Below are 16,704 nucleotides of genomic sequence, written 5' to 3'. Positions count from 1 at the left end.
AAAAAAAAAAAAAAAAGAAAAAGAAAAAAAGAAAAAAAGAAAGAAAAAAAAAGAATGGTGACAAATAGCCTGTGTTATTGTATGTTAGAAATATGTAACTTGCTTTTTGATTTTATAGGGGGTTACAATTAAGAGATTAATAAATGAATCTCTTACCTTGAGTCTCAAAGAGAGTTTAGACTTTTTTTTTTTTTTTTGGTTTTTCAAGACAGGGTTTCTCTGTATAGCCCTGGCTATCCTGGAACTCACTCTGTAGACCAGGCTGGCCTCGAACTCAGAAATCCACCTGCCTCTGCCTCCCAAGTGCTGGGATTAAAGGCGTGCACCACCACCCGACCGAGACTTGGACTTTTAAACTACTGAGGCACTGAGTCCAACCTTTGACGTTGGACTAAATGTATTTTGTATTAAGATGTGGCTACAAGGCGATGGGGCCAGGGAGTAGAACGTGGAGGTTTGAATGAGAATGGTCCTCGTGTTTGTGGAACTGTGGAGGTTTGAATGAGAATGGTCCTCATGTTTGTGGAACTGTTTGGGCAAGATTTAGCCACAGCCTTGTTCAGGAACGTGTGTCACTGGGGCAGGCTTTGAGGTTTCAAAAGGCTTGTGTTTGTTCTGTTTCCTATTGCAGACTGAGACCCGAGCACTCAGTTGTTTCTGCTTCCATACCTTTGCTATGCCATCGTGGGCTTTATTCTCTAGAACTGTAAGCCCAATTAAATGCTTTCTTTTATAAGTTGCCTTGGTCATGATGTTTTGTCACAGCAATAGAGAAATAACTATGACACATTCCACTCAGGACAAATATTGTGCAGGACTAACAGGACCCATCCTCAGCCCATGCCAATGTCTGTAAGGAGTGTCCACAGCTGACTCATTTGGTCTGTCAAGCTATGTCAGAGGCAGACACACAATAAATTAAACATCAGAGCAAGCCAGGCAGTGGTGGTGCACACCTTTAATCCCAGCACTTGGGAGGCAGAAGCAGGTGAAGTTCTGAGTTTGAGGCTAGCCTGGTCTACAGAGTGAGTTCCAGGATAGCCAGGGTTACACAGAGAAACCCTGTCTCGAAAAACCAAAAAGTATGCACTTTTCATCTAAATGCTTATTAGCTTCTGTTTCAGGGTATGGCCAAATCATGGACCAGGAAGGCAAGAGTGACAGTATACAAAGGAGTCAGATTCCAGCACTCCAAAGGCAAAGGCCCTGGGATCTCTGTGAATCTGAGGCCAGCCTAGTCTACACAGTGAGAGCCTGTCTCAAAAACAAAAATTAAAAAGAAAAAAACCAACCCAACCCAACAGCAAAATAGGGGTGAGGGACTTACTCTGCTCACATTTTCCAGATATCAACTGGTAGGAAAAGGGGATGGACTCTTCCAGGGGCTATCTGACAAGAGTGGGAAGCAGGACAGGAAACAGGGAGAGCTCCTTGGCCAGGAAGTGCGGAGCACAGACCTCCAACGTAAGGATGTGCCACCTGCACATGCAGCATGTACACCAGTCACAGCCACTAACCTGCCAGTGAGGGACCTAAGGCATAAGGAAGTTGCACACTCTATGAGATTAATAAGTTCTAGACCTACAGTTAAGCGCATGTGGGCAACCCCTTTAAGATGTTCCTCAAGCCAGGCAGCCAGAGTGATGAGCTCTCACATTCAGCTGCTCTTTTTCTCTTCCACCAGGTGTTGTAGCAATGGCTTCAAGAACACTGACTTCAGCCAGGCGGTGGTGGCGCACGCTTTTAATCCCAGCGCTTGGGGGGCAGAGGGAAGCAAATTTCTGAGTTTGAGGCCAGCCTAGTCTACAGAGTGAGTTCCAGGACAGCCAGGGATACACAGAGAAATCCTGTCTCGAAAAACCAAAAAAAAAAAAAAAAAAAAAAAACCACTGACTTCAATATAAAACTATGTCACCCTGATGATATCACGCCTTTCGATTACTTTGGCCAAAGTTTATCACTGTGAGTCAGAAGTGGAATCTGTTCCCAGGACTCCTTTATTCTTTAAAGCAATGTTTTAATACTCAAATCATTGGTAAAAACAGGCAGGTGTAATGTCATCCAAAACTATGCACAGAAATAAAACATCTAAATCTGAAAATCACAAGACAGGTCCTAAGAACTCTCCAGGGCACAGGGAGGAATTGGTCCAGGTCTGTAAAAAGGAAATCATGCAATACTGAGCCACACTATAAGCAAACAGGGCCAGAGGGTGGACAAGGCTTCAATGCAAGACTAAAATTCCCTGAAGAAATCTGAAATTTCCTATCAATTTTCCAAAAGTCTGAGCAGGACCAGTTATAATGATGCACAGTTGTAATGTCAGCACTCAAGAAATAGCCAGTAAGTACCAGACCAGACAGTCAGAGAAGAGGAAGAGCGGAGGGACAGACACCAAGACCACCAGCCCAGTCTTCAACCCCAACTGCTTAACCCATTAGCTACTAGAGAACCCACCTGCTCTGCACCATCTGAAGTTAGAGAACCGCCTGCTCTTCGGTCCCAGCTCCCAGCCACCTTTGCAGTTGAGTACTGGGAGACTTTGGCCTGAATCCCAAGTCGCCTATTAGGTCAGGGAGTCAGCAGTGTGTGGCCTCACACCCAGTCTCCTCCCAGCTTTGTTTATGAACTATGGCCAGGTCCCTGTAGCCAACCAGCAAAACCCTCACTGTTGCTGTTGGTTTCTCTGCCTACAACTTCTATTATCTTTCTTTTCTCTCTATAGCCTAGTGTCCTGGCTGCCTGTCCTCCAGTCAAAAGGCTGCTCTGTTATTTGTACAACTATTTTTAACACTCGCTTCTTAGTCTCCCTTTCACAAAACTCCTACAGCTCAGCCTGCCTCTTTTCCTTCCGTCTACCATTCCTCCTGTGTATACCCAGGATGTACGCCTCTACGTGGCAGCTTGCGACTGATCACAGATAACCAGTACACTAGTGCGTGCAGTACTGCTGGTGTCCCTTTATGCTTAAGGAAGGAATGACTCTTGTATTGGCAGCTGGCACTCTATTTTCATGATGGGTTTACTGTGGACTACCACAGGCCAACTTGCAGTGGAAGTCTGAGGGTAAAGCCTGGTGCCCTGCACAAGTACAAAAGAAAAGCATCAGCTCACCCTACAACAGTCTGTCCTGAACACTAAAGTAGAATGGCAAGCTGAAATAAAAACTGCTCATGAGGGGCTGGCGAGATGGCTCAGCCGGTAAGAGCACTGACTGCTCTTCCGAAAGTCTTGAGTTCAAATCCCAGCAACCACATGGTGGCTCACAACCACCTGTAATGAGATCTGACGCCCTCTTCTGGTGTGTATGAAGATTAGCTACAATGTCCTTATTTATAATAATAAATAAATCTTTAAAAAAAAAACTGCACATGAGGGGTGGAGTGTGCCCTAGAGAAGGTACATCACACGCAGCAAAGCCAGAAGGGCAAAGCCATCTGTGGCAGTTTGAATGAAAATGGCCCTCATGGGCTCACAGATTTGAATAGTTGGTCACCACTCCTATTTGAAAGGATTAGGAAGTGTGGCCTTGTTGGAGGAAGTGTGTCGATGAGGGTAGACTTTGAGGTTTCAAAAAGCCCATTCCCAGCCCAGAGTCTATCTCTTCCTGCTCCTGCAGATCCAGATGTAGAACTCTGAACTACTTCTCCAGCAATGCCTGCCTGTATGCCACTATGCTCCCTGCCATGATGATAATGGACCAAGGCTCTGAAACTGTAAGCAAACCCTGATTAAGTGCTTTCCTCCATATGAGTTGGTGTGTCACGGTGTCTCTTCACAGCAATGGAAGAGCAGAATGAAGAAGAAAGCGGGTTATTTCTGTGACAGGCCTGACCGTGCTGCTTCTTGATGGAATGTAGTGTTTGAGTTAGGAAAGCAGTTGAATACTTTTATTAAGTGGACTCATGAGCCATGTAAGTAGTAGAAGTATAGAAGACAATGGTCCTGAGAGCAATGGGTTTCAGAGGAGAGACTATTATTAAGTAGTCTGGACACTATTCTTGTGATACCTTGGTGTCAAATGAGGTGGCGGCTCTGCCCTTATCCAAAAAGTCTGGCTGAAGCAGAACTGGCAGAGGAGGTTTCAAGGCAATCTAGTATTGACTGTGTCACGTGGTTATTAGCGGTCACTCTTAGGCAGATCTGTAATGAAAAGGAGCAAGCTGAGAAAGGAAAAATAAAGTGTACACTTTGAGGAGAAAAGGAGCACCAGCCGGGCAGTGGTGGCGCACGCCTTTAGTCCCAGCACTTGGGCGGCAGAGGCAGGCGGATTTCTGAGTTCAAGGCCAGCCTGGTCTACAGAGTGAGTTCCAGGACAGCCAGGGCTGCACAGAGAAACCTGGTCTTGAAAAACCAAAAAAAAGAAAAAGAGCACCAGAAAGTGTAATGGAGATAAAAAATTTAAAGAAAAGCCTGACCCTGAGGGAGTGGTTACTTCAGGGCAAGATCCCACCCAGCTGAGCTCCTAATTTCATGAAAAAGAATTACAGCAATTTTTATTTTATGTATAACGAGTACACTGTTGCTGTATTCAGACACACCAGAAGAGGGCATCAGATCCCATTACAGATGGTTGTGAGCCACCATGTGGTTGCTGGGAATTGAACTCTGGACCTCTGGAAGAGCAGTCGGTGCTCTTAACCACTGAGCCATCTATCTCTCCAGCCCCATGAAAAGGAATTAAAGAAAAGCTTGAGCAGTGACAGATACCATCAAAACCAGAAAGCTGGTGAAAATGTATTTGAACAAAGAGGCCAAGTTCCAGTCCCAGCAAACGGAAGTTAGCAGTGCTGGCCACATGGTTCTTCTGACTTTAGAGCCAAAACTACAGGAAGGGATCCTGGAATCTCCCTCCGAGGCTAAGGAAAGCTGCTGAGGCCAGGCATGTTTCAGAAGTGTAGCTGCAGGCAGGCCCAGAGAAGCTATTGTGTGAAGCTTTGAAGCTGAAGCCTGGATTGCATTGAAGATCCCAGGATGTTGGAGATGCTTAGGTCACCGTATACCTGACAAGGGGAGCGATAACAGGGAGTGGACCTAGTCCAAGAGAAGTGAGTACACCGCAGTCAACAAAGCTGAAAAGATCTCCAGATCTGAAGAGCACTTTGACACCAAACACGGGAGATACAGAATTTGAACTTTTTGGTCTTGTTCTCATCCAGTACTTCCTCACTGTGCTCTGTCTCCTCCCTTTTGGAATAGTAGTGTATATCCTTTGCCATTGTATGTTGGAAGTATGTGATCTGCTTCTTTATTTTGATTTTATGGGGATAACAGTTAAGAGTTTGCCTTTAGTCTCAAAAGACTTTGGACTTTTTGGGCTTTTTAAAGATTTATTTATTTATTCTATGCATATGAGTACACTGTAGCTGTCTTCAGACACATCAGAAGAGGGTATCGGATCATATTACAGATGATTGTGAGCCACCATGTGGTTGCTGGGAATTGAACTCATGACCTCTGGAAGAACAGTCAGTGCTCTTAAGCACTGAGGCATCTCTCCAGCCCTGAGACTTTGGTGTTAAACAGTGTTGAGATTGTGATAGACTATGAAAACTTCTGAAGTTGGACTAAATACAATTTGTATTATAATATATGGCTACAGGCTTATTGGGGCCATGGAGTAGAACGTGGTAGTTTGAATGAGAATATCTGTCACAGGCTCACAGATCTGAATACTTGGTCACCACAGAGAGGTACTATTTTTAAGGATTAGGAGGTGTGGCCTTTTTGGAGGAAGTATGTCACTGAGGGTGACTCTGAGATTTCAAAAAACCCATTCTAAGCCCAGAGTCTCTCTTGCTGCTGCCTGCAGATGCAGATATAGATATAAAACTCTGAACCACTTCTCTAGCACCATGTCTGCCACCATACTGCTCCCTGCTCTGATAGCAAGCCCCAGTTAAATGCTTTCTTTTCTAAGAGTTGCTGTGGTCATGGTGTCTCTTCACAGCAATAGAACACTGACTAAAACATTATCTGAGCCCTTTGACATCAGACGTGTTGCTATAGGATTTGTAGTTTGCCCTGCTACGTTTCCATCTTGCTTTGTGCCAGGGTTTCCTCACTGTGCCACATTCCTCTCTTTTTGAATCGTAACATATTTTCTGTGACACTGTAGGTTGGGTGTATGTAATTTGGTTTTTGATTTTACAGGGGTTATAATTAAGAGATTGCCTTGAGTCTCAGAAGAGACTTTGAAAAGTGTTTGTTTGGTTGGTTGGTTGGTTTTGGTTTTTCGAGACAGGGTTTCTCTGTATAGCCCTGGCTGTCTTGGAACTCAGGCTGTAGACCAGGCTGGCCTCAAACTCAGAAATTCACCTGCCTCTGCCTCCCAAGTGCTGGGATTAAAGGCGTGCCCCACCACCGCCCAGCTGTTTGTTTCTTTTTCAAGGCAGGGTTTCTCTGTGTAGCCCTGGCTGTCCTAGAACTAGCACTGCAGAGCAGGCTGGCCTTGAACTTGGAGATTCAACTTCTGCCTCCTAAGTGCTAGAGATAAAGGCAAGCATTACAGAAGTCACCACCCAGCTTTTTTTTTTTTTAATGTGCCCTAGGCATGAAATAACTTTGGCCACCAAGCCAGGCATCAAGATAGGATGAACAAAGGCCTGCTATCTGCCCTGCCCTTGACTGACAGAAGAACACCACTAAGGTGTCTCTGTGCCCATTGCCCAGGGTTGAGACTCTGGACTTTTAAACAGTATTGGGACAGTGAAAGACTATGAGGACTTTTGAAGTTGTGCTAAATGAATTTTGTATTACGATATGACTCCAAGCCTATGGGGCCAGGGAGCAGAATGTCATGGGTTGAATGAAAATGGCCTCTATTGGTTCACTCACTTGAATGCTTGGTCCCTAGTTGGTGGAACTGTTGGGGAAGGATTGGGAGGAGTGGACTTATTGGAGGAGGTGTGTCACTGGAGGTGGGCTTTGAAGTTTCAAAGCTGAAGCTATTCCCAGTTAGTACTCTTTGCTTCTTGTATGTGGATCAGGATGTAAGCTTTCAGCTATTACTCCAGAGATGGCCTGCCTTCCTGCTGTCATGTTCCCCACCACCATCATAGTGTCATGGACTCACCCTCTGAAACTGTGGGCCCCCAATAAACTCTCTTAGCAATAGAAAAGTAACTATGACACCACACTAATATATCAACTATCATAAAAGAAGGAATAACAACTTTCCATGACAAAAGCTAAAGGGACTGCAGACCACCAAGCCAGTCCTACAGACGATAATGGACAAGAAAGACATATACATCCAAGAGGCTACAGAGAAGAAATTAACAAGGCTAAGACAGTTGTTAAACAGAAGAGGACAAAGAAAACATCAAGGCTGGTGAGATGGCTCAGCGGATAAGAGCAATGGCTGCTCTTGAAGGTCCTGAGTTCAAATCCCAGCAACCACATGGTGGCTCACAACCACCTGTATTGAGATCTGACACCCTCTTCTGGTGTGTCTGAAGACAGCTACAGGAGCAAGCAGGGCCAACTGACCAGAGCAAGCAGGGCTGACCAGAGCGAGCAGAAGTCCTAAATTCAATTCCCAACAACCACATGAAGGCTCATAACCATCCGTACAGCTACAGTGTACTCATACACATAAAATAAAATAATCTTTAAAAAAAAAAAAAAGAAAGAAAACATCAAAAACAAACAAAAAAACAGCAAGATGATGGGACCCAAAGATACACCTCTCAAGAACAACTGAATGTTAACTGTCAATGTCCTATAAAGATGCAGACCAGCACACTGGATTAGAAACCAGAATTCCGCGCTTACTCCTGCTTCTCTCCCTGGTCCCTTTGTTCCCCATCTCCACGTGGTCATGGCTGGCCCCTACTTCTCCACTCTCTCCTTCTCTCTGCCTTTCTCTGCCTCTGCTACCCTCTAACACCCCTCCCCATGCCCTAAATAAACTCTATTCTATACCAAAAAAAAAAAAAGGAAGGAAGAAAAAAAGAAAAAGAAAAGAAAAAGAAAGCAGAATCCAGGGCTGGAGAGATGGCTCAAACAGTTAAGAGCACTGACTGTTCTTCCATAGGTCCTGAGTTCAATTCCCAGCAACCACATGGTGGCTCACAACCATCTGTAATGGAATCTGATGCCTTCTTCTGGTGTGTCTGAAGATAACAACAGTGTACTCACATGCACTATTTAAATAAATCTGAGAGAGAGAGAGAGAGAGAGAGAGAGAGAGAGAGAAAAGATGGAACTCTAGTTGCTGTCCATTGCTGTAATAAACACCATGACCACATGAAATTTTAGGAAAGAAAGGGTTTCTTAGTGTACACTTACAGATAATAGTCTGAAGGAAGTCAGAGCAGGAACTGAAGGTAAGAACCCGGAGCAGATCCCAGGCAGGAAGGCCGCTCACTGGGTCCCTCTGAGTCTCACTTGGGTACATGTCAGCTAGCTTCTTATACAGCCCAGACCTACCTGGTGACACCCACAGTGATGGTGCCACCTCCACATCAACTAGCAGTAATGACAATGCCCTACAGGCATGCCCACAGGCCAGTCCGACCCAAGCAATTCTTCAACTGAGATGCTCCCCGCTAGATGACAGGGGATGTCAAGTTGACACCCAAAGCTATAACCAGAACATATGGGAAAGATCTTCCAAAGAAATGCAACCAAAGCAGGGCAGGTGCTGCTATTCTAGTGTCTGATAAATACACTACAAATCATATCAAGTCAGAAGAGGTAAAAACAGTCACTTCATACTGCTCAAGGGAGCAATATATCAAGAGAAAATTATAGTTCTAAATGTATAAACCGACTGATTGATCCCAATACACTAACAGTCGGTTACTTTAAAACCTCCTCTCTCATCATTAGACAGATAAACCTGACAAAACATAAACAGTAAAACAATATAATTAAATGGCACCACAGATCAAATGAACCTAACAGACATCTACAGGACATTTTACCCAATACACAATTTTTCTCAGTAGTTCATGGACCTTTCTCTAAAATATATCACTTATTTGGATATAAAGCAGTTCACAACAAATACTAGAAGAGTGAAATAATTCCTTCTATTTTACCTGACTACATGGGGAGAATCAAGGGCTGCGAGGTGGCTCGGCAGTTAAGAGCATTTACTGCTCTTACAGAAGAGACAGGATCAGTTCTTAGCACCTATGCGATGCTTACAACTCTAGTTCCAGGGGATCTTATACTCTCTTCTCACTCCCACAGGCTCCTGAATACACATGGATGACATGAAATAAATATTTTTAAAAAGTTTATAAATCAGTAGCAAGAGAAATTACAGAAAACATACAACCTTGTGGAAATTAAACTACACACTATTCTTGGGAGGCAGAGGCAGGCAGAAGTCTGTGAGTTTCAGGCTTGTCTGGGCTTCATGGAGTTCCAAGCTAGCAGAGCTATACAGAGGAACCTGACCTCACAAATAAATCCAATGAAAAGAAAACCACTGAAAAGATGAGTCACTGAAGGAAGCCAGAAAAGTCTTACAATTGAACAACAAAAAAAGACACATTCTCTTTTGGTCTTTACACACACAGTAAGCACACACACACTAAACACAAACACAGGCAGACAGCAAGCACACACACAAACACACACACACACACACACACACACATATATATACACACACATACACAGTAAACACACATATACTTACACAATACACATAGCAAGCACACACTCACAGCAAACACACATACAAATTAAAAAAAAATTGAAATCACAGAGATCCTAACCTAATGATGCAGCTTAAGTCATTTAAAACATAAAATTGCTAGGAAGAAGTAAGGGTGAAAGAGAAGTTAATGAAACAAAGACAGAAAAACACAAAAAGCTGATTATTTGAAAAGATAAATAAGACTGACAAATCCTTAACCAAACTAGCCGCACAAAAAAACAGCAAAAAGGCCCTAAATTAGTAAAATTAGAGATAAAAAAGAAAATATTACAATGGATACCAAAGAAATACAGAAAATCATGAGCACATAACTTAATTTTTTTTTATTTCACTAAACTGGAAAGTATAAATGAAACAGATAAATTTCTAGATGCATAAAACCTACCAAAATTAAATGGAGATGAATTAATTTTAAAAGGCCTGTAACAAGCAATGAGACCTAAAGCAGTAATTACAAATCTGTTGACTAAAACAAGCACAAAACCAAATGGGTTCAGCACAGAATCCTACCAGAGCTTCAAAGGACTAACATGAATACTTCTCAAATCATTCCACCAAATAGAAAAGGAAGAAACAGCCAGGTGGTGGTGGCACACGTCTTTAATCCCAGCACTTGGGAGGCAGAGGCAGGCAGAATTTCTGAGTTCGAGGCCAGCCTGGTCTACAGAGTGAGTTCCAGGACAGCCAGGGCTACACAGAGAAACCCTGTCTCAAAAAAAACCAATAAAAATAGAAAGAAAAGGAAGAACCACTTCCACCCTTTAACAAAGTCTGTATTATCACATGACCAAACAGAGCTATAGACCAATCTTTCTGAAAAACATGAACACAAAAAAATTAATAAAATCTTACAAATAAAATTCAATAAGGCAAAGGTACCCACGCTCCCAGTTTTGTTCAGTAGTGCTTGAAGCCTTACCTAGGGTGATAAGAAGGAAATAATAAAAGGGCCACAAACAGGGCAAAGTGTCCCTGTTTACAGATGGCAAGATTCCACACTCAAGAGCCCCGAAAGACTACCAGCCAACTCTTAGGACCAACAGCACTTTTTTTCTTTTTTTGGTTTTTTGAGCCAACAGCACTTTCTTTCTTTTTTTTTTTTTTTTCGAGACAGGGTTTCTCTGTATAGCCCTGGCTGTCCTGGAACTCACTCTGTAGACCAGGCTGGCCTCGAACTCAGAAATCCACCTGCCTCTGCCTCCCAAGTGCTGGGATTAAAGGCATGCGCCACCACCACCCGGAGCCAACAGCACTTTCAACAAAGCTGCAGGTCACAAAACCAAATGAACAGAAGTCAGTGATCTTCCAATATATCATTGGTAAACATACCAACTGGAAAATAATCCCATTTACACTACATATACATACACAAAAACACACACAAACACACACACACACAGAGAGAGACAGAGAGAGAGAGAGAGAGAGAGAGAGAGAGAGAGAGAGAGAGAGAGAGAGAGAGAGAGAGCGCCTGGGTGGTGCACACCTTTAATCTCAGCAGGAAGATCTTGAGTTTGAAGCCATCCTGGTCTGGTCTACAGAGTGAGTTCCAGGATAACCATGGCTACATAGAGAAACCCTGTCTCGGGCTAGAGAGATGGCTCAGTGGTTAAGAGCACTCACTAACTGCTCTTCCAGAGGTCCTGAGTTCAATTTCTAGCAAGCACATGGTGGCTCACAACCATCTGTAATGGGATCTGATGCCTTCTTCTGGTGTGTCTAAAGAGATCTACAGTGTAATAAAATAATACATCTGAGCTGGAGAGATGGCTCAACAGGTAAGAGCACCAACTGATCTTCCAAAGGTCTTGAGTTCAAATCCTAGCAACCACATAGTAGCTCACAAGCACACTTAATGAGATCAGACGCCCTCAAAGCCTTCCATGTAGTTAGTTGTCTTAGGCTGGTCGCTGGCCTCTTTTGTGGTAAAATGGCTAGCAGCAATAACAACAGTAACAACAACAGCAATAGTAACAACAGCAACAGTAACAGCAACAGTAACAACAACAGCAACAGTAACAACAACTGAGACTGTGCCACTGCACTGAAGTCAACATTACTCCTGTCAATCCTGAAATCATTATGTCTAAGCCACAACCATTCACCAGTAGACTAGAGCTTAGGTTGTGGTCCTTTAGTGGGTATATTATGCCACAAACTTCCTTTCCCAATCCCCTGTTTTAACTATAGCTTTGAAACACATCTTTACAACATATCTAGCTAGGTACAGCCATTTTGGCCAATGATGAACCACATACATGATGATGATAGCCCATAAGATTACATAATCTTCTGACATTGTGACAATCTTGGTTTGTGCAAATACACATTCAGATGTTTATGTAATGGCAGCATTGTATCCAATTACTAAGCTGCATATGGCTGTATGCTATATTTGCCAAAAGACCACCTTTTAAAGGAGAGAATGATCATGTACTCACTTAAGAAGCCGGGTGGTAGTGGCAGCACATGCCTTTTTTTGTTTGTTTGTTTGTTTGTTTGTTTTTTGTTTTTCGAGACAGGGTTTCTCTGTGTAGCTCTGGCTGTCCTGGAACTCACTCTGTAGACCAGGCTGGCCTCGAACTCAGAAATCCACCTGCCTCTGCCTCCCAAGTGCTGGGATTAAAGGCGTGCCCCGCATTAGGTTCTTTAAGGCAAGAGCGTTCCAAGCCTGGGATTTAAGAGCTACAAGACCTCTCAGTCCTTGGCCAAAGACACCCAGATGAAACAAGCCTCGCACCTTTAAGATATATGCCATGTTCCTTCACTAGGCTTCCCTTCAGCATCCCACTTTGTGGTGCCTCCTTCACTCTTCCACATACTCCTTTAATTCTGCTGTGGTTCCCTCTTAGCTTCTCTCATTTAGACACATTGTTTAGTTTTTCTGATCTTCAATTTTTTTATCCATAAAAATAAAACTTGTCGGCTGGGTGGTGGCAATGCATGCCTTTAATCCCAATAATCAGAAGGCAGAGGTCTCTGAGTTCAAGACCAGCCTAGTCTACAGAAACCCTATCTTGGGAAAAACAAAACAAAGCTCATGAGTCACAGCAGTGCGTACCTGCAATTCCAGCCCGGGGAGGCTAAAGCTGACGGATGAGTGTGATGCCAGCCTAGACTCCATGATGGCACTGTGAAATACGGAGGAAAAAAAGAAAAGGGACTAAGCTACATTTTCCTCTTCAGTAGAAATATGTGTTACTAGTACATAGTAACTTTATTTTTACTATTCTTACCAAGTCCCTACTTAATCTGTAACTGAGAAAAGAATTTTTCTATTCAGTTTTATTTTATGTGCATTTATTTTGCCTACATGTCTACATGAGAGTGTCAGATCTTGGAGTTATAGCTATGTGCTACCATGTGAGTGCTAAGATTTGAACCTGGGTCCTCTGGAAGAGCAGTCAGTGTCCTTAACCATTGAGCCATCTTTCCAGCCCCCTTGGGGGGGGGAGGGGAAATTGAGCAAAGATTCTTCCCAATACAGCAAATAGCTTTTCAGAGCTGTTCTCTATAAGAAAAAGAAAATTCTGCCAGGCGGTGGTGGCACACACCTTTAATCCCAGCACTTGGAAGGCAGAGGCAGGTGGATCTTTGAGTTCGAGGCCAGCCTGGTCTACAGAGTGAGTTCCATACAGAGAAACCCTGTCTCGAAAAAAAAACAAAAAACTCTTTTCCTCCTCTACAGCTCCCGCTCCATAGCCATCATGAATGACACAGTAACCATCCGGACCAGGAAGTTCATGACAAACCGTCTGCTTCAGAGGAAACAGATGGTCATTGATGTCCTTCATCCCGGGAAGGCAACAGTACCGAAGACAGAAATTCGGGAAAAGTTGGCCAAAATGTACAAAACCACACCAGATGTTGTCTTTGTATTTGGATTCAGAACCCACTTCTGTAGTGGCATGCTTTGGCATGATCTATGATTCTTTAGATTGTGCAGGGAAGAATGAACCTAAACACAGACTTGAAAGACATGGCCTTTATGAGAAGAAAAAGACTTCCCGAAAACAGCGAAAGGAACACAAGAACAGAATGAAGAATGTCAGGGGGACTGCAAAGGCCAATGTTGGTGCTGGCAAAAAGTGAGTGGAGACTGGATACAGCCAAAGGAGTAGACTGTGCTGACTTGATGTTCTGCTGTGATGTGCAGGTTTCTGAGAGGACAAATAAACTAAAAAGTTTCTACAAAAAAAAAAAAAAAAAAAAAAAAAAAAAAAAAAAAAAAAAAAAACAAAACAAGAGAAAAAAGAAATTCTATTTATCCTACTAATCCATGTACTAGAATAAAAATAAATGATCCCAACGAACTCTAATGTTAGAAAGGAAAAATTAAACAAACAAAGAAGGGTCACCCAGCTCATGAAATAAGAAATTTCTAAGTCTGAAAGTTCATAAAACTTTCAAGACTCAACAAGGCAGGTCCTGACAGCAATATGAATGAACATCATGCTGAGTAGTCGTTAGAGCGCAAATGACTGCTGACAGAGAGAAGAGTGTTCAGTGGTGGAGCTGCCTGCAAGGTGAATAGAAACCAACAATGTAGCTCCCATTCTGAGATGGGCATTTCAGTGATGCAGATGCCCTTGAATTATTCCTGTTTCCTCTAAGTAATCCTTCAGCCAGGCTCCCGTAAATCATCTTAATAATTAAAACTCATGGCTTTACCAAGCTAGACTTGGATGGACTTTGGACTGTCCTATCTGGAGTGAACAGACATTTTGTATCTTCAAAAAAAAAAAAAAAAGTAACTACCTGGGAATAGCCTCCAACTCCTGACCTTGTGACCTCCTGCCTGGGGAGTAACTGCACCTACAGACACCCCCAAGTGCCTGCCACTGGGGGTGGAAGGATGAATCCCAGCCTCCACACTAAGCCGGTGCATAGCACTTGTAACAATCTTTCAATAGTTTCATTTACAAAGACCAACTCAAAGGCAATCTCCCCCCCACACACACAAAGAAGCACGGCTTTTGCATAGAGGAGTGTATCTAAAAGCTTGCCTCCCTCATTCATTTGCTGCAGCTTAGCTTCCAGGACGCTTCTGAGGATACTACCAACTTTACTCTGTTGTGATGAGAAAAGTGGGCATCTGTAATAGACAGATAGTGGTGGGTACTCTAGTTAGTTTCCCTTCCTGCACCTCTAAAACAAGTAGCTCTTGCTGGCTAGTTCAAACTGTATCGCTAAGGGGTCCCTTGCCACCGGCTACTTCTCTCAAACTTTCCATTACCCCTACAGGGTTACAAGACTGAAAAGTCTTTACAGGCAGTTCCACTAAAACTAGTGAGTATGTGGACCATTGAGGCACAAAGATACCCACCTGAAATCTCTATGTTACAAACTTTTAGGAGGGTTCTTGTTCAAAGGGCCTGCTATGGTATGTTAGCGTTCATTATTGACAGTGGAGCCAACGCTTCCAGGCCTGTGGTGTATGGGAAGTTCTAAGGACAGAAGGCCAATGAAGTTTGTGGATATCCACAGTGGAGACTCTGTTAATTACTATATTGACAATGTTGCTCAGACAGGATGTGGTGGGCATTTTAGTAACGATCATGCTGCCCTGGTACCCAAGTGTTAAGATCAGTCCTAAGAAGCCTCTGCTTGACCATGTGAGCATCCAAAGATGAGATCCTGCCCACCACCCCCATCTCAGAACAAAAAGGTGGGAAGCCAGAGCCATCTGATATGTCCCAGCCAGTGCCTACAGGGTCTTAGCAGCTGCGCCTGGAGGCTAGCTGTTGCCCTGTAAAGACACTTAATAAAATATCGCACAAAGAGAAAAATAACAAAATTAAACACCCACCTGAGAGACAGTGCAAGGTCGTGTGTGTAGAAAGGAGTATGTATTAACTCTCAAATCACTATACTAAAGGCTAATGACCTGAAGAGAAATGTATGTGTACCATGTGTTGAGTACATGCAGCCACTAGCTAAGCCCTTGCAAGCAAAATCTTATTTACACTTTACTACCGCCATATTTCTTAAGTTTTAACTGAAGAAACGGTCGTTGAATGTTTAAGACATCCGCCCAAAGTTGCACCCGCTAACCCGCACAGTTAGAGTTGGAAGAGTGTCTAATCTAAGAAAGCTATTCTCATGGATGTTCCAGAGTCAGTATCTTGCTCGCCCTTTCCGAAAACCCATCCCCGGGCAGGGGTGCCACGGGACGGGACGCTCCAGCACTGGGGTTACGCCGCAGTAGCTATGCGCACACGACCTAGGGAGCTCTAGGCGCAGGTGCCCATCCAGACCCTGAAACGCACACACACAGACCAGGCGACCTCCACGGATGAGCATGCCGGGGCAGCTTTCCAGTCAGTCCTAGCGCCTGAACCCTGCTTCCTTCACGGTGGGACGCCGCCGGGAACCGGAAGCCATCAGGGTCCACAGCGTGCCCTGCCTCACTCAGTCTCTTAAATCAGATGTACCCTGCGCCTCAGCTTTAGACAGGACACTGTCCTCTTCACTCCCCCTCACCAAGAGGTTGCAAAATCCTTAGCCTTTACCTAGAGAACGGAGAGACCATGGTCAATCAACTTCATGCTCCCGCCTCGGAATTGACGTCAAGCAGATGGCTCCGTCCAATCACAACATTTGGGGAGCACATGCGCTTTGGAGATGCGCCCAAGAACTGTAGGGTTTAGTCTTTGAGATCTGAGTGACGTCAGTCTACTTAAGTCCTTTACCATAAATCTTCCGGAGGAAAATTCTAAGTAGTGGTTTGGGTTCCGTCGGTTTTCAGAAAAACTTAATGAGCTCTGCAAAGCTGAGTGTGATGGCATATTGCTGTTATCCATAGTACTTGGGAGATGAAGGGAGGCAGCTCAGGAATACAAGGTCCCCTTCCGGCTAGGCTGCATGACACTCCCTAAAAAGGCAAAAACAAATGCTACAGCTGCCAAGATTATTATAAACAGCTATGTGATGTTACAAAGATGGGGAGAGGGGGTGAGTCGGTTTTTCTGGGGGTTTTGTTTGTTTGTTTGTTTGTTTTGAGTCAGGGTTTCTCTGTATAGCTCTGG

At 43.8% G+C, this 16,704-nt stretch overlaps 1 protein-coding gene, 1 non-coding gene and 2 pseudogenes across 6 annotated transcripts in view; 2 read left to right on the top strand and 2 right to left on the bottom strand.

The window, feature by feature from the left end:
- Window positions 1–16,288, bottom strand: part of Dhrs7b (dehydrogenase/reductase 7B) — a 37,519-nt gene extending 21,231 nt beyond the window's left edge. The window contains exons 1-3 of one of the 5 annotated variants that reach the window (XM_031352116.1): window positions 16,189–16,255; window positions 12,738–12,807; window positions 4,011–4,143 (exon numbers count right to left, since the gene is read on the bottom strand). Coding sequence is in view for 1 of the 5 variants with exons in the window: in XM_031352115.1 (XP_031207975.1) it covers window positions 16,189–16,208 (20 nt within the window). In the remaining 4 variants the exon portion in view is untranslated. Of the gene's footprint in view, window positions 1–4,010; window positions 4,144–9,047; window positions 9,206–12,737; window positions 12,808–16,188 lie in introns of those variants that run through there. The other 4 variants (XM_031352118.1, XM_031352117.1, XM_031352115.1 and 1 more) reach the window with 4 other exon arrangements.
- Window positions 6,539–6,676, bottom strand: LOC116079436. Its single transcript, XR_004113987.1, has one exon. It is a non-coding gene; the product is annotated as a small nucleolar RNA SNORA48 (small nucleolar RNA).
- On the top strand, window positions 13,351–13,768 carry LOC116077529 (annotated as a pseudogene).
- LOC116077137 lies at window positions 14,972–15,397 on the top strand (annotated as a pseudogene).
- Window positions 16,289–16,704: the final 416 nt, after the last annotated feature.

Source organism: Mastomys coucha, unplaced genomic scaffold (assembly GCF_008632895.1).
Source record: "Mastomys coucha isolate ucsf_1 unplaced genomic scaffold, UCSF_Mcou_1 pScaffold5, whole genome shotgun sequence".
Taxonomy (NCBI): domain Eukaryota; kingdom Metazoa; phylum Chordata; class Mammalia; order Rodentia; family Muridae; genus Mastomys; species Mastomys coucha.
The sequence above is the reverse complement of the archived record's forward strand: the minus strand, read 5'-3'. Positions and strand labels throughout refer to the sequence as shown.